Here is a 27,238-nt window from a genome sequence, read left to right as displayed (position 1 = left end):
AACATGACAAATGTCCCAATAAGTCACCACTGGGCAAAACTGTCACGTCCATACTAACTAAATACCATGGCATTGTGTTGCCGTTATGGATGTGACAGTTTTGCATGGAATTGCCCCACTACCTCTGATAAGTATGTTATATGGAAATTATCTGAAATTATGAAAGATATGTACTGGTGTGGCAATTATTGATATATTAGAGTTGAGTCAAGTCAAGCATAACATGAGAGTGGATAAAATGAATACTGAACACGACATTCTTTAAAATAGAACCTTTAATATATAAAAATGCTTTTGATACAAAAATTGTCACGAGAGTAATCTATATGAGGCTTTACAAAGACCAAGACACAGAGTGTTAATGCGTTGGGGGTGGAATTGTCTCCCACGGTTTTGTTAATAGAAAGGTCCATTTCAGCATGGCAAGGTTGAGGAACCTCCTTTTCACAATGGACATGCTTCAACTGTCCATATACCATCCTCACAGACTGTGCCACAGGCAAGAGTGATGGCTGATATCCAGGTACAGGCTGAGAACATCACTTTTTTTTTTTTTTTTAGAGAAATCCATGTTAACAGGTTGCCGATTTTACTACAAGCAGCATAATCTTTTACTTACATTATTTTATTTTTACCTCAGCATTTACTATAGACAAACCGTGAATTAAAAAAATCTTTCTTTCTTTTATTTGTCCCCGTGAGCAGCAGAGATTTATGGATTTATTGGATACTTGCACAAGTGAAATCATTAATCATAAAAGAAGCAAAGAAGCTTCAGCTAAAATGGAGGTCTGGTTAGAGGAACATTTCTACATGGCTCTACTTCTGCAAGTAGCTTTTTCAGAATATACACTCATTCACATTCTCTCTCTCTCTCACTCACACACACACACACACACACACACACACACACACACACACACACACATCTACAATCAAAATAACTGAAAAGGACGCTTTCTTTTTTTTGTAAGTGCTTAGTGTTGGCTGAACATGCTTGATCACATGTTCCACCTAAAAGCTGGATTTTACAATGAAACACTTAAACTTTGCATCACATACCACACTCTCAATTTGAATAGTACAAAGAACACATGACAAAAAGGGCTTAAGTAAGACATGGACCAGACTCACAAACATGCTCTTTTTAGACCACTTAAAACCTAGGAAGCAGCTGCCTCCCGCTGCCTCCATGAAGATTTGGCAACACAAAGAAATGAAAGATGAAGGCTGTAAAAATAATCAACATCTACAATTACTGGCTTATTGTGGACAGACAATTAGCTTAGGTTCTGTTGAGCAGTCAGCCTTTCCAGGTTCAATACATCTACATATTCTGAGCAATTTCTTGACTCAGTCTGAACTCATAAACAATGTCAGGACTGTAGTCCGTTAAGGAAGCAAAACCATTAAAATAGTGTGTGATAAAAGTGGTTTTCTTTCTTTTTGGCAAATTGGTCTGACAATACAATTATTTAACTGCATCAGTGCAAACCCATGCTTCAATCCAATTATCAAGAAAAGGCTCAATTGTGTATCTAAAAGTATCCAAAAACAAATGCGATCAGATGGAATATTTGCCTTGGATACTTTGCTGTACTAACTCGGGGGCAAATAGACACTGCTAAAACATTAATGGTATAACACAGTAATGGCAGGATCTCAGCCAAGTCATAACCGAGATCCTTACAGAACCATCATTTGGACTCCTTCAAAGTAAGAAAGTAATTCACATGTGTATTCATATAATCTATACAACCCAAATCTGAAATATGAGATTAATAACATTACATTTAACATTTTCATTACCATATCTATTCTCAAATGCAGAAGCAAAGTTTTTGACAAATGTTGTAATCACTATTCATAGGATATATGTACAATAGCAGCAAACACACTTTTGGTAAACTCAATAAAACCAAACCATATGCTCGGGTACATTTTATATTCACATACCAAAACAAATTCCTGTGGCCATAACAAAAATATTATATACTTAATTACACATATTTACAATATCTTAAAAATAATTTTGGTATTTTAGATTAATTTGGACAGTTGATGAATAATTTAATATCTGGATAACAAGTATTTCTATAAGTAGAGACCTTGTTATATTACTAGGCTTGACATTTGTCCAGTTTTTAAGAGCCAAATTCATTGGAATTTCCTGAAAAAAAAAATTCACCTAATTATCACTCTGTTTTCTTGAGTTGATTGAAGGCAAAATTAAAATATAGGTAGGTCCACATTTTTCAGCTGTACATATTGATTTTCTAACTCCCATTCAGAGCTGGAGCCTCATTACAGAAACTTCCTAACTCTGAAATCCTATCTTATCTCAGTTTAGAATGGCATTTAGGATTTTTGGTATTACAGAAGCATGTTTCCTAACTGCATTTAGGAAAATTTGGCCATTACAGAACCATCCTAACTCAAGAATTTTCTAATTTAGGAATCCTAATTTAGGATGACACAGACCCTGTCCTAAATTCAAAACAACTGCAACAGTCTTGTTAGGTTGTTGCCTAGTAAGATGAGGAACATGACAGTTAGGGACACGATAAAGCATATTCCACTAAATAGGTTAATTAAGTGAAAACTTGGACAAGCAATATGAAATGTGTAAGCTATGTGTTTTAAAACATTTATAACAAATCATATTAGACTATTATTGATTTATTATTCATTAATATACTTTTGTTTAAGATAGGAGGTCTGAGATAAGATAGGACCCAGCCATGAGTTTAGGAACTGCTTCCATAATAGGAAGATAGGATTTTTCCTGTCTTTGAAGCTTAAGTTAAGAGAGGACAAGCAGTTAGGATATTTTTCTGTAATGAGGCCCCTGGGCTGTATGCTGGGTTGTGCTGTACTACTCCCCCGGTCCCATTCAGTCATCTGTCCATGTTTCTCCCTCCATGGTTATGGTATGATATCTTGCAGACCCTTTTGTCCATGGTCATGCAGCCACAACAAGAGTAAGATTGGAGGCGATGGGATTGCTTTCTCTCTTTCCACTATTTTCTTGTCCAAAATGAAAAAAAAAAAAAAAAACCTTATGTACAGATTGATGGCTTTGTTAGTTAGTTAGTTCATTTGTTCAGTTCCCACCCTGCCCCCGTGGCTGGGTGTCATGAGGAGTCTGTGCAGGGCGAGGGCGGCGGGGGGCACAGGTGGAAGTAGCTGCGCTCGGTGGAGGGGGACGGCGGACAGCTCTCCTCCGCAGACAGGTACTGGCTGCGAGGTGTAGGGGGAGGGGGGTAGGGGTCAGAGTCTGAGTTGAGGTCCATGTAGTATTTGTTGCTCTTCCAGCGGCTGGTGGTGTAGTCGCTGTCGCACACGTCCGTGCTGCACGGCGTGGTGGGCGGGGCCATGCCTCGCATCATGTAGGGTCTTCACCATCCCCACACATCACACATGGAGAGAGGGAGAGAAAGAAAAAGACAAGAAAGACAAATCAGCATTTAAGTTTGAAAAAGAAAAGAAAGACAATCAATGTTTAGGTTTAGGTTAAAGACACCTGTAGCCAGCGGATGAGCAATAAAATGAGCAATCGCAATAAAATGAGCAATCGCAAGGTACAACTGCACAATTTTCTTGTACCATTCATTTTACACCCATACTAAAACCCATAAAATCACAAGAACTGCTCAGTAAGACAAACTGGTTCCAGGGAAGATAATGGGAGCTGACCTGTAAGATCTGGTTGTGGAGGGACTGTTTGAAGAATAGAAGATCTCCGCATTGTAAAGCGAGCGGTCTGTAGCTGGTGAGGGAGGGGGGTTGAGAATCTGTAAAAGAAAAGCACATTTTAGCACACTCCCAGAACATGACTAGGATTTGAGTCACCTCTGTTATCCCATCTAAGGAATGAGAACAAAGAGTGCACACCTGGGGGTAGAAGGCTCCCTTGGTGCTGGACGAGCTGCTGGACGAGGCCCCGGTGACGTGGTTCCTGTCGTAGAGGGGTGCGCCACTGCTGCTGCTGCCCATAAGGCTCACCGAGCTCATCATGGATTTCCCACACGAGATCCCTGCCACAGCCAAACAAGCATGTTAACTCATTGAGTGCCAAAAACGTAATATTATTTTTTTTTTTTTTAAATTACGAAACTAGACACTCTAACACACCTTATATGTGATTTTGGGGACTTTGTGATGAATGGAAATTAAATATATGACGATTGAAAACTCATGAAAACGCACAATCTGGACATTTTATCTAGACATTTTATCATAACTCTGTTGCCGCTTTGGGTCGAATCAGTGACGCATGCACGTCAGGTCAAAACCAGGCCATTTTCGTGGGTCTATCACTAGGTGGCAGTCTCGCCAGGTCTCGCTGATCACTTCCCGGAAAGTTTACAGGCAACACTTCATATTTCATGAAAGATGATACATCTCCATTTCTAGAAAAAAACAGCGATTTTTGATGAAAACTAGCCACTGTTAAGCTTGGGATTTCTCAGGAACAGAGGCGTGTAGAAATACACGGTTTGCACCCACTGAGAGCTTAAAGTCTCACCTTTTAAACGAGCCATTGTATGTGTTCATAGCTATAACACAGAATATGCTGTGGCTGTACAAAAATCATCAACAATGGTCTAGATTGCTGGCACTCTAGGACAAAGCTTCCGAAAACAGCTTGGCATTCAATGAGTTAAAGTCTCCTATGTGATGTGATATGCTCTGTAACATCTACATCAGTAAATCATGGCAAACAATACAACTGGGGGAATGGCACAAAGATATTGTAATGCAACAGCCATGTTGTACTACTACAGGGGAACGGCACAAAGATATTATAATGCAACATCTGCATTTGTGCAGAAGTTCACTTGAAAACTGAGCCATTTGTAAACATGCTCACAAAGATAGCTTGTCACAACATTTAGTCATGCTAAAATGTGTGGATGATCAACTTGCAGTTTACTGGTTTCGTTGGTGGGGATTCTGTACTTTCTAGCTGGTTAACTAGTACAACCCCTAAATAATCACTGTAAGCACTAGAGAACTGACGCTACAGACTCTGACCGATAAAAAGCTGGAAAGTCTCCCTTTGTTAGAGTGGGCCAGGAGGGTAAGAGAGTGTGCTGACCTTTACCTGTGAAGGTGCCGTGCTGGGAGTTGGTCGGGGCGATGAAGTTGAGCGGCACATGGGGTGTTCCACTGATGTACTCGTGAGGGAAGGCCCCGTTCGGCCCCTTGTAGCAGCGACACACCATCCTCTGGCAGACGAAGTACATGCCGCCCAGCACAAACACAGTCAGGATGATGCCGATGACCTTGCCCACTGTTTTGTTGTGGGTAGGAAGGTCCTCACCAGGCGGGGGGATGAAATCTGCTGTGAGGAGACCCAGAGAACAAACACACTCATGTCTCACTTCAGAAAGAGTACAACATACACAGACCACCCATACAAAATACACTTCCTGTCCATCACAGCTACAGTTGTGAACAACTGGTGTTTGTGGCAATGTTTCGGATGATTATGATTAAGTAGAGCCTTTCTTTGAAGAGCATGGACTCTGTTCTGCTTTTCAGACAGAGGGCTTGTGAATTTCCTTCTGTTGGGAAGTGTCTTGTCCTCGTGTGTTGTGGTGTGCCCAATGCCAGATGTGTGACCAGAACAAAGCCCCAATGCCTGAGGACTGTGTCCAAATGCTGACAAAGCTCTTGACAATTGACTTCAGCACAGTGAATAAAGAATTCTTAGTTTGTTAAAATTGTAAACAGCTGTATTTCTACACTTCTACTACTACAACTACCACCACTACTACTCACTAATGTCTTCTCTTCAAAACAAATCTATTCTGTTTGTTTTGCCACCCTAAGGCTACCATGATCTGCTGTACTGCTTCACAGTTAGCCACACCACAGATAACATGCCTTTAAGGCATAGTGATCCAGCTTGTTTGGAATGTGACTTAAGTTACAAAATCCATTTGTGTGAGATTGCAATGCCTTCCCACTGGCACTAACGCAAGAGAATCAAATAACATAACCATTCAGAATGTTTCTTCTACAATTTGAGCCTGTTAAAAGGCCATAGAGGAGGATATACAACTTCTACCCTATTTTGCCCCCCCCCTCCCCCTTTTTCAACTCACAACCTGCTTTCAGGAGGTTTCACTCTTCCTCACCAACAGCAACAATTAGTAGCATTTGGTATGAGATGCAAGTGAACTCACAATCGCAGTACATCTCGTCAGAGTTGTCAGCACAGTCTGAGTAGGAGTCACACTGCTGCTTCTTCAGGATGCACTGACTGTTACTGCAGCGGAACTGGTTGGGCTGGCAGATGGCTGGTTGGGACATCAACAAAAAAAAGAAACATCAGTCATCACATTACATTCACCACAACATCTTATACTCTCAGACCTCTGTACACGTAGATTCATGCTGTATGTACGATAGTCTTAGACAATAGTCCCTATTCATACCGATGTAAACAGGGGGACCTACTTTCACACTCCTGCTCATCGGAGTTGTCTGCGCAGTCGGGCTCGCCGTTGCAGCGCAGCTGGGCGCTGATGCACTGGCCCTTATCGCACTGGAACTGGAGGGCCGAGCAGACGGGGCAGTTCTCCTCGTCACTGCTGTCGTCGCACTCAGCGAAGCCATCGCAGCGCCACGCCATGGGGATGCAGTCGATGTCTCCGGTGGCACATGTGAACTGCTCCGTGGAGCAGGTAGGGGGCTCTGTGAGGTGAGATGCCAGAGATTAGCCCAGATGTCTGGGCACTGCCCAGTGGCCTTTTTATACCAGCTGCTCAACATTGCTACTACTAATTAGGACATCTTAACATAATATAATATGTCAAAGATTATAAGTGACACTTCTAGAGAGCTCTGTGACTTATTTTGATGCATCTTTTAGGACTTTGTTGACTCAACTGACATGTTTTGTTTGGACTAAATCTTTTTAATCTAAAGTGCTGAATTATTATGGTCTAGACTGGGGGGCCAGAGGAAATTCCAGTGGGAGTTAAGGGTCTCGTACCTCCACAGGTAAGAAGATTCTGCAGCAGCACAAGGTGCATAGGGCAGGAGCAACGTGGTGTTCCATCACCCTTGGCGATACAGATGTGGGAACAGCCACCATTATCACGGGAACAAGGGTGGGCCGCTGTGGACAGAAAATAATAGGGATTAATGTACGACTACTAGTACCAGTACGACTACTACTACTTTCTGTAACAACTGCTTATTACATATTTAATTGCATTGTCCTGATCTACAGACCTACAGGCATCAGCAGGCACCATTCAAAAGTATGAAAGTTTCAAAACAGTTCAAATGTCTCTTATCTTTACATTTCCTGACCAATACAAGTGAAATGTTTTTATAAATCTATATGTGTTTAATGACCTTTTGAGTGCTTACATAAACATTGATTACAGCTAGTCAAATGCTAAAACCTACCAAGCTCATCTGGGTCAATGTCCTCCACTGCGTGAATGCCGGTGAGGTAGACGATCCGTCCCTGGATGCGGGTCCGCTTCTCTCCCGTCAGCTTGTCGACGCGCTCGATCATCTGATGCTGTCGGTCGATCCAGTACAAGTGGTCTCCCAGCACAGTGAGACCCACAGGCTGGAACATACTGGAGTCCTGAAGGACAATCCGATTGGCTCCTAAGAGGACAGAGAGAAGATCGCATGAGAATCAAGTACTACACCAACCCAAAGCTAATGTCTAACTCATTTATGCTAGTGGCATCATACCCCTCTCTTTCCCTGTATTCGGTCAAGACTATAGCAACCCTGTAGTAGCACCTCTATAGCTCTGTTGGTCTAGTGCAAGTTCACATTTCCCACTGATAGGTGTTTCCAGTGTACAGGGGTAAACACAAAGGGAATGGAATGCTCATCTGTCCCATGCATCCAAAACCTGACACTACATAGCATCTGGTTATGATCGGACAGCTCTGCTGCTGCCAGCTTATAACATGATCCTCTATGGGGTGCTGTGGTACAGGAGAGTGAAGAAGGCCCACAGACTCCAGAAAAGTCAACACAAGTTTCACACAAAACTTCAATGAGGCAAGAAATCTCTATTCCTCTTCAAAACTATCCTACTGAGAGGAAAGGCGATTTGTTTCGCAACACTAACATGAAGTGTCATCAGTTTGAAATCTGCATGGGAACTGTATTGGGTGGAGTACTTGGAGATCAGCAAGGCATAATCATGTCAGTGTGAGATCAGGATCTCTCTGTCCAAGGCAAATAGCTCAATGACAGGAAAAGACTAAAACGAACAGCGTTAATCAGCATCCTGTGAAAAAAATAGCTGCTGGCATCTCTGCTTAAAATCAAAAGCGAAAGGGTACCCTCCTCGATGAACCGTTCAAAGTTCACTAGTCAAGCCCTGAGACCGAGAACAAACTGGACTGAGATCAGACTGTTTTTGAGAAGTCTATACAAGAACCAGGTCAGGCTCCATTTCAGGCGAAAGTATGCAGGTGCAGGTATGCAGGTCTCCTATCTGTTTATGACTTAATGACCCGTTGGGACTGGCACGTCCACTGATTAGCCATGTTTGTAGGACTCACCTGATAGGTCACTGCTTTCGATGCGTTTCAGGTCGGCGTCCACCCAGAAGAGCTTGCCCAGCTTGTTGTCAAGGGCCAGGGCCACTGGCCTAATCAGGCTGGTAGTGAAGAGTGACTCTCGCTCCGTGCCGTCCAGAGACGCACCCTCAATTTTGGCAGAGCGATCCTGCACTGTGGTGAAGTACATGTACCTATGCAGCAATAAAAACAACACCTCTTTAGTGGGTCCAACGGTCATATAGTCGATGACCAATATAATACTGCTAACCATTTACATTTGTTAAAGTTACTTATTTGCCCTTTCATGCTTACTATGTCAAATAGCCACAATGCAGTGTAGTTTGTTTAGAGACGGAAGCAAATGATACATATTTATGTTTCGCTTTATGACTGAGATTTGTTTCATGGTCACACCCTAGTCTAGAGATAAAATGAGATTAGATGAGTTTGTAGTGGGAACGCTGTTGCTAAAGAAATACAACAGAGAGGGAAACATCATTTGGGACTGCACCGATAACAAAACGTGTATAAGCTGATGTTGGTGTTCAGTTGAAAGTTGACAGACAGAGCAGATATGAAGGGAGGGCACATGCACTAGGAAGAGGACAGCTAATGATCTCTGAAAAGGACAGACTGCTCATACAATGTTTGTTATGTCCGACGCCAGTTTTTATCAAGTCACGCAAAGAACTTGTTTAGAATCCAATTTTGGAGGGAGAAAAAAAAGCATTTCCTCATCTGCTTGCAATTTTGTGTGGCTTCATGAAAGCATGTCAAAGGGAACAATACTGGATGTCTTATCTTAGTGCCAGCTGGGTGTCAGACTGACTCCTCTAATTAGGAGAGAGATCCATATGCTTGATGTAGACACCCGTACATGTCTTAGTCAGAGAGTGAGTGACTTTGTTGCTAAGAAGCTCAAAAAGAGTACAAGCATACCCTGACAATTTGCTTAGTCTATATCGCTAGACAAAGGCAAACAGATCAAGTACATAATGTGGATGGCGCTCGTGCAAGGGGAATAGCACACCTTACTGCCAAACTGTCCAACACCCAACTGTCAGTTTCAGAATGATTACAAATCCACAAAACAGATGTCTACAATTACAGGGACACTTCTGCCAAAATCAAAGAACGCATTTTTAGCTTTGCTAGAGGCAATTCTCCAATCCAAGTCCAGTAGACAAACTTGTTGCACGTTTCTTGCTATATATCCCTCTGACTAAGCGATTCTGAGCCCAGTCACAACTGAAGCCACTCAGCCCATGACATCACTCTGATAATGAAATGGGAAAGGGAGACTCCCTTAACCCCCCTGAAGAATTCCAGTAGAATAATGAAATCAGCACAATGGCTGGACCCACACACAAAGCATCTGGCACATATACTGCTGCTTCTATTTTTGTGTTTTAAAAGCAAACAAGCCATAAAAAAGGAAAAAAATGTGACCCTGTATAGTGACAGACATCTGTGTCAAGTACTGTATACAGGGCTAGACCCCATCAGACCCATCAGCCACACACTGAAGTGCCACAGCAAGTGGGAGTGAGGAGCTTAGAATGTGGAATCCAATAGGAATTCGAGTTCACAATTTTCAGATCAAGACCACCACAAGCCATATTCCTCAGTATATGAGCAGTTCCACTGTTTTTGTTCCTGGGGACAAGCCCAGCGTCATTTACTTGAGCATGGCATTTCCAGCGACTAGGAAAGCCACCTATAAATATACAGCCACCAGGGAGGGGAGAGCAGCTACTAATTATAAAAAAGATAGGGAAAAAAGAAACTTCAGACACAGCCAATCACAACTGCCAGAACTCCTTCTCCTGTGAGCTTAACCATTTTTGTGCACAAGGTTCACCTCAGGACAAAGATCAACACGTGTGAAAAGGTCGCAGTAATTTATTAAGCTTTTTTCCAGTGCAGCCAGGCTGGGCTGTGAAGGGGGGAAAAAGCTGCAAATAGAAACTAACATGGATGGCAGGCCCACTAACAATGGCCACGCACAATTACAGTGGAGACGGCCAAACCCTAACCATGCCCCGACCGCCAGCAAGCAGCGCCGCGCAGGGCCACAGATGGCCCATATGCTCCGCAGATGGAGCTCAGCGGAGGGCCTGGGGTTAATGCTACACATCTCCCAGCTCCCCACCAAAGGGAGTGGCTCGTTCCTCCGATCGTATCAAAAAAAGGAAAGGAAACGAAAGAAATCGACTCCACGAGAAACTAAGCTCTCTCTCTCTCTCTTAATGAGAGGCTGTCAACTTGAGCTCACCAGACACCTAATCACCCCGGCGCTGCCAAACAGGCCCCTCCTGCTGGGACCCTGCTGCATGGATTTGCCTAAACACTGACAGGCACAGTGGTGACAAATAATGCCAGTTTCACATAGCGATTTGAATGCTAGTCTGCACGGCCACGGCCACTCCCATATTAGAGAGGCTTTCAAGAGTGGCTGTGGAAGTATCTGAACACCACGACACCTGTCAGAGAGTTTTTTTAAGAACGAACATCTCATTCTGAGTGATCGTCTGGCTCTCACCCTTTCTCAGCGTTGACCACAATGGCACGGGGCTTGTCCACATCGTCTCGGAGGACCATGCCCACGGAGCTCCCGTCCATCCGCTGGATGTTGATGGTGTTGGTGGTCTCACAGGTCCAGTAGACGGTGCGGCTGTAAGGGTCCAGGCTCAGATCGTGGGGCAGCTTGATCGTGTCCGCCTGGTGGGAGACGGGCGTGGTGGACACCACGGAGAACGACTGTGCAAAGAGACGAGAGAACAGGAGCTGGTCAGAACACTAAGGAGGGCAGATGATCAATGGCATTGGTCATTTTCAAGGCACAGTGTGTGTGTGTGTGTGTGTGTGTGTGTGTGTGTGTGTGTGTGTGTGTGTGTGTGTATATATATATATATATATATATATAAAAAATATAATATAATATAAAACCTTTTTTTAAAATAAACCAATCTTTGAGGGGAAATGCTCCACTGATTCAACTGCTCCAGACACACAGGTGTGAAAGCAACAATGTTAAGGGTTGTTTTAAGACATGTTTGAGCATGCCTGTAGGCAGCCACTCTGAGTAGTCAAAGCCGATTCAAAACGAGTCAGAAAAGTCGAAACAGGACCAATCGTCAAAATTTCGGTGTCCACCACTCTAGTTCATCCAAAACCAACCAGAAAAGGGACTCAAAGTGCTAAATACCAGAATCTTCCTTTAAGTTGGGGAGTTAGCTGGGAGGGATCAGACCGCTTACCTGGGTTCCGTCATCACGTGCCCGTCTGATGTTCCCGCGGCCGTCCACCCAGTACACCAGGTGCTCCAGCGGGTCGTAGCTGATGGCCCGGACGCTGCGCTGCACGTGGATGGGCAGGATGATGTCAGGGCTCTGCTCCCCCAGCACCATGCGGCTGATGGACGCCTTCTGGCTGAAGAGCAGGAAGCTGGAGGGAGCTGGAGAGAGAAAGCAGGAGCAGATGACACTTCATGTTTTACACAGCCAATGGTGTGAGATGAAAATTGGACAAATCACAGTTCCTCATCAAGATGTTCTTAACTCAATAATGAAACATGTTTCATGATCGGTGCCAATATGACGCAGAAAAATAACATTCTGAAAAATAACAAGCAGAAAAATAACATTCATTCATTTTGAGAAAATACTAGATTTACTGCCAACATTTTCAATGAGCCACATCAAGATTGAATATAGCTTCTACTTGACCAAAAATGTAATGACAAAAGAATGGCAGCAAATCTACAATCCTCCACAAACGTTCCAAAGTAAGCAAGATAAAGATCTTTCAGTCCTATTAGACATCTTCTCATCTATTGGTCTAATTAGACTAACTGTGCAGTCCAGCCTCTTACTCATTCCTCTCCAAACATCTGGCTTTAAACGGTGCAGTCCACCATTCTAACCCAAAACACTTTTTTGTTGAATTGCTCCTCTATTTATTTCAGTGAACTGTTCCTCACAGTCCTCTAGCTGTCCGTTAAGTTTTTGTGTTCAAAAACAGTTTGGACTTAGTCCTTGTACTTGATCTTTCTGAAGTATTTGTCCTTATAGCTACTCAATAGGACTACAGTCATTAATGAAGTCAAAGAACCTTAGAATTGAATTGCATGTGTTTGTGCATGTAGTGCAATCTGAGCTTACTCTAAACTGATCGATGGTAGGCTAGGCTGTCATTGCAATTACTGCCACGATAAAATAGCCGATAGATTCATTTGATAGAAAATTATTTGTTAGTGGCAGCCCTGCACTGCACCGTATACATTCTCAGCCAATCAATACAATATTTCTGATGTATGGAAAAAAAGTAGTGTATTTTCATTGCCAGTTGAACTCAAATATCAACAACCCTTCACAAAACCATAGACCAAATTGCGGACTCCTTTAAGTATACCCTGACTGTCCAATATCCTCTTTCATAGGTTCTACATAAATGTTCATATATCTGCTACACAAGAAAACCACAACATCTTCCTTAAACTAGCATCATTACTCTTGTGCACTAAGTGACCGAAGAAAACACATTGACTTCTTCTCTGCCAAAACATGCAAACTATCAACTAAGCAGCTGCCAAGCCCTGTACTCCCGTCACTCACATGTGCAGTTGTGGCCGTTGGACTCGAGAGTGTAGTGCGAGGCACAGCGGCACTGCGCCCCGGAGGGCGAGGCCAGACACAGGTGACCACAGAGGCCGTTGTTCTGCGAGCACTCGTTAGAGCCGTCCTGCCGCGAGGAGTGGAACACCCGAATGTCCATGCCGTACTCCAGGTGGTGCTGCACCACAGTGCGGTTCAGGCCGCTGCGCTTGTCGGCCCGCTCGATGCTGCGCAGGTTCCAGTCCGTCCAGTAGATGTAGTCGCTGTACTGTGTCAGGCCAAAGGGATGCGGCAGGTCATCAGCCACTATCTCCCTATCCTCACCTGGCAGGAGGGGACAAACATGCTTTAAACTGCAACATAGCAGAAGCAAGGCAAACACCTTTACAATGTATACATTGCCACGTTTACAACAATCACAGTCTAGCGTATATATGCATATATTTGGTCAAACGATACATCTAAAAAAGTGAACTGCTAAGGGTACAGATTCTGTTCACTTTTAATACAGCAATCTGTGTTATGTGTTTGTTTGTGTGTGCATATAATGGCTTAGTTACCCAGCATGTTACTGGACTCAATCATGCAGGTGTCCAGGTCAGTCCAGTAGAGCCGCTGGTCGATGTAGTCGATAGTGAGGCCATTGGCGCGGCCCACTTTATCCACCAGAGTCACAATGTTGCTCCCATCCATGTGTGCCCTGGCAATCTTCGGCCTGCCACCCCACTCCGTCCAGTACATGTAGCTGCAGCCAGACAGAGGCAGAGAGCCATCAGCACCGCTCACACGTCTACAAGAGCATCTGCACTCTCGTCTACACTCGCTCACTAAATAGGAGAGGGGCTGGTTCTGGAAGTCGTATCTTCAAAAGGTTTCCAAAGAATTTCAAAACCCTGCTATATAAACTAATCACTGGTAAAGCTAGACTGAACTGAAAAAATCGTCCTTAATATTGACTTCACGTCCAGCACTACCAATTAGAGTGGGAAAATATCCTACTCTGTCCTTGTCATTTATCATGAGATGAAGGCGGTTTATGCATGAATGCATTTTCCTAATCAAAGTCATCATCAGGCATTTTTAAAAATGGACTGAACTCAATGTGTCTGTATTGGCTCAAGGAGCAATGATGCAGCTCATACGCAGATGTGCATATCAGAGCACAAAATTAGTTTTACTGACATGGGTTTATTGTTTGTTGTTACCAACTTCTCCTAGTGTTTTAGGTTGAAATTCATGTCTTTTTAAAAATAATTTGGTGATCTTTAAGGGTACATGGAATTTTAGAAGAATCATAAAGAACGATCTTAGTTGTAAAGAGTCTCATTCTACCCGCTCTTTGAGCGTGCGTATGTATGTGTGTGTTTGCGTTTTCATGTGAAAACATGCTTGTGCCAACATGCCAGCACGTCTGCGCGGTACTCTGGGCATGAAGTCATGTCCCCGATGGCTGCTGGAGGCATTCCTGTGGCCTCTCAGGCATTCTCTCCTTTTGTTAACATGTGTTCGGATTGTCCTAGTCACCCAGGTGGAAATCCTGCACGCTCCTTCAGCTCCCCCTACATATTCAGATTTGCTGCCAAAATTCTAAGGGATTTGGGCCACAAATGGGATTCCCCTCCCTTGGGGTCTTATGTTAGCATAATAAGGGCCCCATTCTCTTTGAGTATGTCAGACTAGATTTAGCATACCTGATGAACCCTTCCAAGGTGGAGAGAGGAATTTGGGACAAGGCTTTGCTACTGGTTTCTTTAAATCTGTTACTTAGTTTCCATTTTATTTTAATGGTCTTGTTAGATTCTAAAAGATTCTGAGTTTGACGCAACTAGAACACCTGCATTTGTCAACTCTGCTTAACCATACACTGGCTCTGGGTGTTCACATCAATTCAAAGCAGGTTTGAGCTGAAATAGCAGTGTGAATGGGGAAAAGGACCAGTGACCCACTCACCCATTAGCTGGGTCCAGGGCAAGGGAACGTGGGTTGTCTAAATCTTTGCAGACCAGAACCTGCCGGTACTGGCCATCGAGACGGGCCACCTCGATGCGGTTGGTGCCAGTGTCGGCCCAGTAGACATTCCGGCCCATCCAGTCCACAGCCATGCCCTCAGGGTAGTCCAGACCGAACTCAATCACGTGTTCCACTGAGGAGCCATTCATGAAGGCTCTGCTTATGGTCTGACAACACAGAGAATGATTGAGAATGAGAAGGGATTGGTTGAGAATGATTGAGAATAAGAAGCAATGATTTACAGATCCCATTCATACAAAAAAAGAAGACTACATCATCACATTCAGTACTGTACATCCAATACCCACAGGCTAACTATTACCCATTTCTCAAATGACCTGGCATACATCCACAGTCAGTGCTGATAAGTTTTGGGGTGCATACATGCTGTATCTACATCCATATTTCAATATCGCTCATAAACACTCGTCATCACCTTAGTGCTGACATCGGTCCAGTAGATGCGGTTCTCGGCCACATCAAAGTCCAGGGCAGAGGCCTCCTTGACGCCGGTGAGGGGGATGGCCACGTCGTTGCTGTTGGTGCCCAGCGAGATGCTGCGGATGTCGGCGCGGTTGGTGAAGAGCAGGAAGGCCTCGGGCACCACGCAGGTGCGCAGGTCACTCAGCAGCTCCAAGCCCATGGGGCAGGCACAGCGCAGGCCCTGCGGACGGTGGAAACACAGGTGGCTGCAGCCGCCATTGCTCTCCGCACATCCATTGGTTCCTGAGAGGGACAGAGAGTGAACGAGGGATAGTCACAGAAGAGGGGGAGAAGGAAAAGAGAGAATGAGAGATACTGAAAGTGAGTAACATGGACAGGATTGACTGGGTATGCGAAATAAAACAAGAACGCAAGAGAAATGTGATGACCAAGAATGCTCACTGTTGTTTTAGCTTTCTGTGATAAAGCACCAATGGCTAGAGTATTCGTTTGTTTAAAGGTTACACATTTATACTCGGTCCTATTATCCCCTAGTTTATCTGCAATAATGACTTATTTACCCTAACTAGCTGCCATTGGAATGGCATGTTTTGTGTGACAATGGATTAACACAGCTCTTAAATAATCTCCAAGTCATTAAAATACCTCAGATGTATTTGAACAGAGAGTAATGCTGTAGTAAAGCCTTTTTTCAGTGCAGGTGACCTTAAGAAAACACTGTGTAAAGAGCACATTCTAAACTCTAAACCTTATCACCTGAATTGCAACAACAGACTAGGGCAACTCTGAATATCTGGAAAGCTTTTCATTCGTTCCCAACAGTACAGCTGTAGATGCAATTTAGCATCCCTGTCGTACTAAACCTATTTTTTCAACATTTCAGAAGCTCACAACATTCTGCACACTGATGACCAAGCTACGGCAAAAGCTGAGACCGGGAGAAAACATGTCCAGGTAGACAGCTTACAAGGCATCTCAAACCAATAAATGCCTGGGAAACAGGCACGGGACCACCAACAGGATATAAAGGATATTCACCTCCATAACACTTGAAAGGAAGCGATTTTAATCAACGCTAGAGCAGCACTTCCACCCCAATTAGTTTACCACAACAAAGGAGTCCAACATCCTCTCAGTCACAACAAATAGCAGGTAATGTTGCTCTTAGCACCTTGTAAACAACTGTCCAGTGATTCAGACAAGTTACAAACAAGCCAATCCATTATCTAAACCAATCATGAGCAAGCATTCAAATCTGCCCCTATATGGGCGTATCACCCGGAACAATACATCCGCATCATAACAACCACAATTTTGTACCTGGTATATAAAAATTCTCTCTGACAAGAGTAAAATGCATTAATATGATGCATCTCCTTCCAACCCCATCACAGAGATAATCATCTCTTCAAAGGAGGTGGGCCGCTCTCTTACCAAATGTTTCGGTGACTTTGGTGGCCTTGAGGCCCATGAGGTCAGGCAGCTGGTCGATGATGATCTCACGCTCGGCTGTGTGCTTGTGGACGCGCTCGATGCTCCGCCGCTGCCAGTCTGTCCAGTAGATGTGGTCGCCGAGCAGCGTGAAGCCGAAGATGTGCGGCAGCTTGTCCTCTAGCAGGGTCACTCTCCCTGTGCCGTCGATGTTGATCACCTGGGACAGAACAGGCAACATGTTCAACACGCTCATAGCAGTGAACCCAATGGGGGCCAACCCCAAACATAGGAACATGGTCGTACCGATGGCTATTCATTTATTTGTTAGTTACATCGTTTATTTGTTTATTATGTCCAAACAGATGGGGTGCTTAACATCTCTGCCAGACCACATTCTATTTCACTGAAGGAATGATGTCATGTTGACTGAATGCAAAAATGGATTAGACAACAACTTTAATGAGGCAGTCTTCATCAGTATGGTGTTATAACACAGGTGTTGAATTAACTTGATAGATCCAGCTTATCTGATCATTACTTAGAGTATTTATGAACCAACGCACTGCTGAAACTAATGAAAAAAATAAAACTCTGCACACAATTGCCAACAGAGAACCTATTTTAAGCAATTGGGGGTGGCACGACTGATTATATGGTTAAAGACAAAACACAAGTTTGTCTGTACAGAAAAGAAGGCACAACACAAACCTTACTTTTGCAGAATATATCACATGTTAAATGAATAAATGTGACAGTATAGGATTCCAGTCACAAGGCATCCATTATAGCAGAGAAAATTAGGTAAAGTGATATGGGGAGTGGTGCCAAAGCATGCAAGTGTGAGAGCGAGAGAGAAAGAGAGAGAGAGAGAGAGAGGGGGAGAAAGAGAGAGAGAGAGAGACAGAGAGAGAGAGAGAGAGGGAGAGAGAGTATTGGAACTAAATGTGCTCTTGGGAACCACTGTTGAAGTTTTTGAAAAGGCTGAAATTATAGCCTCTGCATCCTATCCTTGCATTACTATTACAGAAAATGTGATTCTGAAAATAGACGGGACGGTTTTTTATGGCAAACTGGTGTAAGCTGAAGTAAATACTTACAGCTCTAAACCAACAAATATGAAGTGTGACGGGCCCCAGCACATTTAAAGGTGCAGTCCAGGATTCTAATCCCACACACCGTTTGTCAAATTCTATGTCTTCTAGCAGTCTGTTCTGTGTTTGCACTCAAAAACAGTTTCCGGTTTGCAGAGCCAGGGCTGTGTGTAGTCACCAAACATGGTGGCTCGGACCAAGCCATAAACAATCCCAGCCAATCAGCACAGTGTTTCAGGCGCATAGAAGGGATGGGTGTACAGTGAAGCTCAAATATTAACCACCCTTTGTGAAGTCCAAACTGAGTCAAGGACTACTAAGTATAAGTATGTATATATACACTCTTTTGATCCCGTGAGGGAAATTTGGTCTCTGAATTTATCCCAATCCGTGAATTAGTGAAACACACTCAGCACACAGTGAACACAGTGAGGTGAAGCACACTAATCCCGGCGCAGTGAGCTGCCTGCAACAACAGCGGTGCTCGGGGAGCAGTGAGGGGTTAGGTGCCTTGTTAGAGGGCACTTCAGCCGTGCCTACTGGTCGGGGTTCGAACCGGCGACCATCCGGTAACAAGTCCGAAGTGCTAACCAGTAGGCCACGGCTGCCCCCAACACGGCTGCCATACTAATGACCAATCAAACAAAATGGATGAATGCAATGAATCAATGCAATTTACGATCTAGACCAAAGCCTTCAAAAACGTAGGTGGTGTCCAAAAGCTACCACAATGTTTGGATCGTCTGCTAGTGGCTCGTAAAAAGAATGAATGAGTAAAGAAGGAAATACTGTGGATATGAGCTCACAACTGGAACTTCTCCACAAACAAATACTTTCCCTTCAAATCGCTGTGGGGGACGGGGACAGGGGACGGGGGGGACGGGGGGGGGGGTTCACACCTGTGTGATCATCAGCACACTATGTTGAAACATTTCAACATGAACGGAGACTTAAAAAACACTAAAAAACCCAAGCTCCAGTGTTTCCTCAAGCGCCGTCAGTGGCTGATGAGCGATTTATGCGTGTGGACGGTGTGCATGAGGTGACAGGCAGGATTAATGTGGCCTATTTTCTGGTGTGAAGGGGGCTCTTAAAACAAAGACTTCCTCCCCGCGCGTCTCTGGGCTGTCCTGCGCCGCTTCCTGTGTTGCGGCGGCCGGCCGGCCGGGGGGAGCGGGCCGAGTGGAGTCCCGGCCGGCTGCCATGGGCTGCTGCCCTCTCGGAGTGTGGACATGATTTATTTCTGTAATTCAGCCCCTTGCTTCCTACAGCTGGGGCATCGTGTGGCTTCCTCTCCAAGGTACCACAGAGACAAAGAGGGAATATGAGAGAGAGAGAGAGAGAGAGAGAGAGAGAGAGAGAGAGAGAGAGAGAGAGAGAGAGAGAGAGAGAGAGAGAGAGAGAGAGAGAGAGAGAGAGAGAGAGAGAGAGAGAGAGAGAGAGAGAGAGAGAGAGAGAGAGAGGGGCAGCAGATGAATGCGGTGGGCCGAAATACATTTTTCACCATCATACAAAGGCAGCGCCAGAATAGAAGTCCAGTGAAGTCTGACACTGGAACAACATGAGCAGAGGAAGTGTGAGGGGAAAGGGAATCAACAATCCGCCGAGGAAGCAAAAAAATACCGATACTGCAGAGCTAATCACAAGAAGGAAAACTGGATGGAATGGGATTCATTGGCCCTCACCTCTTTTTCACCTCCTGTCATGGTGGCCTCGACACCTAAGCTAAACTTCATGGCCAATTCCAACTCAAGACTCAAGGCATAATAGAGGAATAATCTACCTACTGTGTCTAATCTACCTACTGTGTCTGTCTTTTACCCCATACATGCACTATAACAGAAGCAGAGTCAAACAACAGGCAGAAATGTGTTGTGATCTCCTTCATGATGAACACAACTGTGGAAATGATTGGTGGTTGAGGGATTCACTTTATTCATACTTCAATCCACGCTTCAGACTGAAGTAACAAACCAGATGACACAACGGGTCAGTGGCTTTAGACAGAGAAGTACCAGGGTCCCACTGGTATAATGGCAATGGCTAAAAAAGATGTCCTATAGTTTACAACAAGGACTGTTAGATAATCCTCTTTATGTAAAACAAGCTTTGTCCAGAGAGGTTGAGTTTACTGACTTGACAACAACCCCATTCCCGGGAAAATATGGCATCATGTCAAATCAACAACAGCAAATTCCAGATAGAGCAGGAGTCCACGTACAAATAACAAGTCCTCCAAGTCCTAATGATCCAGAACAGCCTTTGAAACACCACTACATTTCACATGCCTTTTACATTTTCTCCGAAAGTGTTTTCATATCTGGACACCTTGAGCATTGCTCTCTGGAAATTAGATCAGTTCAATATGAAAACATAATGGCTTGTTTTTGCCAGACAAGGAAACGAATTGAGTTATGTAGCTCAGTATTTAAAACGCTAAAATATGACAAAAAAAAAAAATACGGAAATGTATCTGACGGTCCGTTTTTGACATGCACTGAAAGGACAAAAGTGTTCTTCTAGGGCTCAACAGGATATGCTGGGGGTTCATCCGTATTGGTCTCAGAGGGTTTTGTCAGCATTGAGGTGTGGATTCTTTCCACTGGTGTGATTAACTGGTTTATTGGACAGCATACCTTTCAGACATCTGTTTCCCCTTGCCTTGAAAAGCCTGCTGCGGAGCACAGCACATTGTTCAGCTCAACACTTCAGGAAGGAACTTGGGAATGAAGGAGCATGAAATGGTACGGGATGAAATGTAAGATATGGGGAGAATGAGAGAGTCCATTCACCTCTCTGCGCAGTCAAGGGGACAGTGAGTTGGCTAAGTGTTGTTGCAGAGGGCCATTGAGAGCCTCTCACAAACTCTCTGTGTCTGTGTGCCTGGGCATTCCCCTGGCTCACCCCTGACTCTCTCTAATCCAGGTACGATTAGAGTGCTCTCCGTGGAGTCATGTTCCTTCGACATGGTGACATCTCTCCTCCCCTGGCCGGGCTCACCTCACAGCGTGGCTGAGGATCAGGCCTGCAGCTGGGGCCGCTCTGTGGGCTTAGGGGCGTGAGGCCTGGTGGAGGGCGGAGGAGGGCTCTAGCGCGTGCTAGGGACAGGCGGAGGGCGGGACTGCTCCCTGAGGCTAGGGCAAGGGAGCGCGCTGGGATCCAATCTCTTTCTGGGCTCAGGGATCAGACATCAGAGTCAACAGAGACGCTACAAGTTATACAGCACTATGCAGGCTACCTTATTCCTTGTTTTCCCAAACTCCACACAGCCCATCTTTTATCCTTGTACCTTAATTACAACCAGATGCTTTCCTTCACTAGCTCCTGTGCTAGCACCTCCAGTGCTATTTAATTTTCCCCTGTTTTTTTCTGGATGTTGCCATTTTAATTGTTCAATCAGACTTAAGACAACAAATTAAATCAAAAGGAAGAGATTCACACCCTTAGTGGAGGTCAGAGAGGAGCACACTGACGGGCGGAGGATCCACATGGGAGGGGAGGCTTGTGGTCCCCGCCAGCCGGCGCGGCGCACACTGGAGCCTGTGTTCAGAGAGACGCCGAGAGACTCGGAGGCGCTCCAGATGCCCGGTGGCTAATTGGCGCAATCAGAGAGCCCGGTGGGAAGGGGGAAGGATGTGCTGAGGACACAGCCGTACACCAACCCAACAAACACAGGGTCAGAGTAAGACATACAGGCCTATATGGGCACACCTACAAGGCCCATATGGAGGGACACATTTACACACACCCTATCGCCATGACAATGTAATCACTTTAAAGTGCAAATTACAAAACAGCAGACATGCTTGTGACTAGAATATCTTCTAATATTTTGACTTCTCACATTATACTTGCAGCAAATGAAGTTTATCGTGTGTGTGTGTGTGTGTGTGTGTGTGTGTGTGTGTGTGTCCAAACATATACGTTCCCAACTATGGCCAAACTAAATTGCAGAGACGACTGAAAACAGCTTGGACATTGTTTTCCCATCCTGCTGCATTAGGAGAGGACCAAGAAAATGTGACACAAAAAAACCTGAACTCTGATGGCCCTCCTAGCAGCAGGAGTCTTTTCCCTCCCTCACAAAAATCCTATTCATTTTTGCTAGGGCCAGAATTAGACATGGCTATCTAAACTGAAAGATGGGTGTACAGCTTTTTCTCTCTACAGCGCTCTTTCTTCTCTCCACACAGAAAATTATGCAGTGCAAGAAGAGAGAGGTTTTTTTTTGTCATTATTGAGTGTGAGAATCCCCCTTTTTAACTCTCAGCCTGAAAGGAAAAACAAGACAAAACAAACAAAACAAAAGTCTCATCTGAAATGCAAGACAAAAAAGTCAGGCCTTCAGAGAATCTCCTGTGTGACAGGGATGCCATGAAAAATTCACTCGGCTTGGCACTGGGATACTAAAATGGCTCCTGGTAACCTGAGGCCCAGATAAACAATGAGTGGAGAGTGATAAACCTATAGGCATTCACACGAAAACATCTGTTTTTCATGATCTTGCTTACACTCTATCTAACCCCAGGCTAACACTATGATCGATCAAGAAGCAATCAAGAAGCTGAATGCCATTAACTTGTGATATCTGCACTCAGCACACCAGGATAAACTGAGGATAAAGTGCTTTATCACAAGTAGAACTGAATACAAAACGGAATTTATTCAGTCAGATTAAAAAAACACATGATGAGGATTAGAAAAAGAAGTTTCCTTAAGCAGTCTGATGAATTGATGGTTTCAAAAACATAATCAACCGTTTCAACAAATGAATTCTACAACAACTATATCCAAAGTAGAGTTTGTACAGATACTAACTCAAAACCTAACATGGAGGAGTCTTCTTTTCCATCCATCCCACCCTTCATGACAATGTTGTTTTAGGCTGCTGAAGAGGAGCCACAAAACTCAGGATGTTCTGAAGGGTGTGACACCAAAACCCCTCAAAGAACAGTTTTAGAACAGAGATCCCAACTACCAAACCCTCTCAGTGCCTTCGAGCGCTCACCTGACACATTTTACCAATTAGAAAGTTTTCTCTGGTTCAGTCCTCAACTGTAGCTTATAGGAGTTGCTGCAGGGGGCTTTGAAATATCATACGGTTTCACTGGCGGTTTGGCCAATGCTTCTGACAGCCAGCCCGGCTGGGCTACAAATGATATTATCTTTTTATCTGCCATTTGCTGCGGAGGGCCAAGAACAGCGCCTTCTTAATTCAAACAGAATGCTGTCTCCATTTTCTGTTTCACCCCTCCAGTCAGCTCTGCATTCCATGTGCTTCCTACCATTCCCCACCAGAACTTGGCTTCTTCACTTCACTCTTGCCTTGGAATGGGAGGAAGAAGTGTCCCAGCGAAGAGAGAGATCGGAGTGGGGTTTGCATCTTAGCCTGGCCCTTCAAAGCCTTCTAAAAAAGCTAGGGGTTACTAAATAAAGCTGTCTAAATGAAGCCAATACTAACATGCTGTTTTGTGATTACGTCTGATGGAGTGTGCATCAGTGTTGATAAATGGGTTTGAGAGCAGAGTCTGTTGCATTTGGTTTCCTAAATTATTTGTAATTTAATTTAGTTGGTGCGCAAATGTATGCATTAACCACAGGGTAGTTTGTGCCAACCCTTAAAACGACCAAAAAAAAAACAACAACATGGATTTTAGATGTAAGGACCTCAAGTATTTCCTTCTATGGAAAACCATCTCTGAGCTGTTACAAGAGTGTGACTGGAAGAAGAGAACTGGTCCAAACAAGACCTCCTACACTCCTGACCTCAGCAGCCACCACAGCAGCAGGGTGGGCACCTCCAAAGGGGCAAGATCCCAGAGCTGCTGCTGAATCTGAGGGTGTTGCTACTTATCTACACTCTGACCTGCTTGAGGTAGGAAAGGCTAGCTAAAGGCACGAGCTTGAGTAACCCGAGTAGCTCATTTGAGTTGAAAATGAAAGGCGAAGAGTCTGACCACGGAGCAGGCAGCACGCTGATGAGGAGCAGGCCAGGTCCTGCCACTGAACCCTAGGGGGCCCCTGTGCTGCAGTGGAGTAGCCCTGTGTCATCCGGCTGACATGCAGCAGTGAAACCACAACAAGGCTGCGCTGGGGACTCCTTGGCAGCTGGTGGGGATGTGATGCCATGTCGTATTAAATGAGGCAGACAGAGAGAGGCTTGGGCTGAATCAGCAAATCATTAGCCATTCTACCAGAAGCAGACTGGTATACTGAGGAGGCAAAGGAGAAGCAGATTTACAGAATTGTGCAATGCAGTATTGCAAACCAAATCTTAAAACATATCCAGCGCGGTTACAAACGGCTGTAAATATAACAACAACAGCATCGCAAATCTCACAGGACGCACTATGAGGGGGAGTGGTATGAGATGACAAAAGATGCATGACAAAGCAGGTAGCCCATGTAGTCCCCATGAAATGGTTGAGAAAAATGGACAACTAAAACAAAACACTAAATCCAACAAAGTGTCAATCACACCAAAACACTCTTCAGAAAAGCCCCAGTACACTGATTGGCTGTGAAACACATCATATACAGTCCCACAAACTTCGCTAAACCAATTCTAAGAGTTAATGGCAAGGGATCTCTTCATAAAAATGTCCAATGGCTGTTTTGAATTGATATTTACTGGAGTTGTGTTATTGAAGCTCGTTACTGATGGTGTTGTCAATGAGGACGCTGAACAGAGCCTGTGTATCCTCTTTCACCCATAAACAAACACATATAAACATCCTGTCTGATAGACTGACTGACACGTCATGGACATTGTGGGTCCTCAACCAAACATCATCTGATACATGAGAAACAATCTGCTAAGATATGAGTATATTACGTTTTAAGCCCTTGCTTGAGAAAGTCCTGCTCAAAACTGCAATCGTATGCAGGTCAATGCATTAATACAAAGCACACAACAACAATGGTGAACCAAGCCTAGCTTGAGACACTACGGCCCGGAGAGAAGAGGGGGGAAAGAGTGCAGCAACAGCAGAAAAATGCCCCCTCCCCCAAACACACAGAGTCATTGCACCTCCCATGTAAAATATGGGCAAGCAATTGAGCTGGTGTCTGGAGAGCATCACTAACAATAAATCTCTCGCACCAGCCACTCTTTAAACAGGAACACAGGCTCCAAACTGGGCCTGCCAACTGCCTGCTGAGGCCCAGCCAACAGGTAATTACATTCACATAACGGCAGGGCCTTCACATGCAAGACAAATAAATAAACACCCAAATAAGGTCACTCTGGCAACAGAGAAAGGAAAATGGAGAAGTATATTGAGGGAGAAGGCAAGACAGCAGGCGAAACCATAGAGGGAAGAAAGAAAATCAGTGACTGAAAAAAAAGAGAGAACAGAAAAATGAAAGAAAGAAGCGGTACAGATGATTTTGGTAGGCAGATAAGGAGACCCCTTCACACAAATAGCCTCCTAGTGCATGTAAACGTCAGAGGCAGTGTGGTGCTGTGCTGGAAGGCCATATGGGACGCATTGCTACGCAGCAGATAGGGACTCGGCAGCTGCTGGCGACTCCTCACCGCAGAACACGGCTGTGGAAAGAGGGGTAGCCACGACACGCTCATGTTAATAAGCCACAAAACATCTCCAGAACAGCAGCAGTAGCAAGCTGGCGCTCCCCTTCAGCCCTCCACCCACCCCCCAGGCCCCTTGTCCTTTCACGCCTTCCTTTCCTCTCCTTTCTCACCCCCTCCCCACCTCACTGGCAGACCACTGACAGATGTGGGACAGCGGCAGCACATCCAAAGAGGAAATGAGACAGATTGTCGTGTGGAGCTGGGCTGAGCTAGAGCTAGAGCTAGAGCTAGAGAGTGAGAGTGAGAGTGAGAGTGAGAGTGAGAGTGAGAGTGAGAGTGTGAGTGAGAGTGAGAGTGTGAGTGAGTGAGTGAGAGAGAGAGAGAGAGAGAGAGCCTCTGTTCAGCACGCCTCTGGAGGAGCCAGACCTCACACTTACTGAGGCTCAGGTCCGATCAGCCTGAGCAGAGGACACCCTGTTCCTAAGCAGAAAGCACGGGAGAATGGAGCCATTTACGCCAGGAGTGGTAGCGCTAGCATTCCTGTGACCACCCACCGCACTGAAAATTTCCATTGTTATTTCCAAAAGTGTGTGTACGTGTGGCCCATTTGAGTAGTTCTGGGGAAGTGATGAATTTTTAAGGCGAGTAACAGGCGAGGAGGGGAAAGGAAAGTGATTCTCCTTCTATAAACAAACCTGTAATGCCTCCCATCTCAATGGCTGGGCGCATTTTAATGCATCTCTCCTTTGCACTCGCAGAAGAGATTCCAAACGCCGTGCTGGTGTTTAGCCTTTACTCCACTATACAAAATGGCTGCTTTTGAGGTAGAAGGCTTTCAATCTGTCTCCTGCTTTGTCTGAAATTACTCCAAGATGCATTATGGGGTGAAAGTGAGGGAATGGTTGGACAGCGGACCTCTGGCCAGAGAGGATGGAAAGAGTTGCGCAAAACAGGTGTTTTTAATACATGTCTAAAAACCACATATCCTTGGAATTGGGGAAACATCAAAAGGTTTCGACGTAACTGCGACAAAAAGTAACCAGGCAATTAACAACAAAACTGTTCTTTGAACTGATTTAGCTGTTGGCTAAACCAGAGGTTTAAAAACATCTTTTATTTAACCACGTTCACCCACATTTCAGCTAAGACCATGAGGAGAATTGATGTGGAAATGGATATGACTTAACATTGAAAAAGAAAAAAGCCTGACTTCAAACAAAACCACAGAAATGTTTTTGTGAACCTGTAAATGCTGATGCTGCCAACACATTTGACCTGCAATGTCAACTCCATATAAGATGAGGAAATTGGAGAACAGAGGTTTCTGGAGTGAGAGATTGAGCGCTCTCAAACAAGAGACAGACCAGAGACCAGATTGGTGTACACATTTGCATATGTTTCGCTTTCTGTGTGTGTTTATGTCTGTGTGAGAGTGAGTGAGTTTGTGAGGGGAGAGAGAGAGAGAGAGAGAAAGAGAAAAAAGAGAAATAGAGAAAGAGAAAAAGACAGAAGGGAAGACTGAGCCTCATCTTGATGACGTGCCCCTGACCAGTG

The 27,238-nt window shown here is 44.6% G+C and overlaps 1 protein-coding gene across 5 annotated transcripts in view; it reads right to left on the bottom strand.

Moving 5' to 3' along the window:
• Positions 1–257: 257 nt before the first annotated feature.
• lrp5 (low density lipoprotein receptor-related protein 5) overlaps positions 258–27,238 on the bottom strand; it is a 50,982-nt gene continuing 24,001 nt past the window's right edge. For 2 of the 5 annotated variants that reach the window (XM_042110380.1, XM_042110382.1), the window contains exons 9-24: positions 17,060–17,276; positions 15,618–15,907; positions 15,122–15,348; positions 13,732–13,916; positions 13,172–13,495; positions 11,816–12,012; positions 11,098–11,315; positions 8,556–8,746; positions 7,429–7,638; positions 7,007–7,132; positions 6,469–6,705; positions 6,195–6,308; positions 5,102–5,347; positions 3,895–4,037; positions 3,697–3,794; positions 258–3,396 (exon numbers count right to left, since the gene is read on the bottom strand). In XM_042110380.1, coding sequence (XP_041966314.1) covers positions 3,135–3,396; positions 3,697–3,794; positions 3,895–4,037; positions 5,102–5,347; positions 6,195–6,308; positions 6,469–6,705; positions 7,007–7,132; positions 7,429–7,638; positions 8,556–8,746; positions 11,098–11,315; positions 11,816–12,012; positions 13,172–13,495; positions 13,732–13,916; positions 15,122–15,348; positions 15,618–15,907; positions 17,060–17,276 — 3,285 coding nt within the window. In that variant the 3' untranslated portion in view covers positions 258–3,134. The remainder of the gene's footprint in view (positions 3,397–3,696; positions 3,795–3,894; positions 4,038–5,101; positions 5,348–6,194; positions 6,309–6,468; positions 6,706–7,006; positions 7,133–7,428; positions 7,639–8,555; positions 8,747–11,097; positions 11,316–11,815; positions 12,013–13,171; positions 13,496–13,731; positions 13,917–15,121; positions 15,349–15,617; positions 15,908–17,059; positions 17,277–27,238) is intronic. The other 3 variants (XM_042110381.1, XM_042110385.1, XM_042110383.1) reach the window with 3 other exon arrangements.

This window comes from Alosa sapidissima, chromosome 11 (assembly GCF_018492685.1).
Source record: "Alosa sapidissima isolate fAloSap1 chromosome 11, fAloSap1.pri, whole genome shotgun sequence".
In the NCBI taxonomy this organism is placed as follows: Eukaryota; Metazoa; Chordata; class Actinopteri; order Clupeiformes; family Clupeidae; genus Alosa; species Alosa sapidissima.
This window is presented reverse-complemented; position numbering and strand designations above follow the sequence as displayed.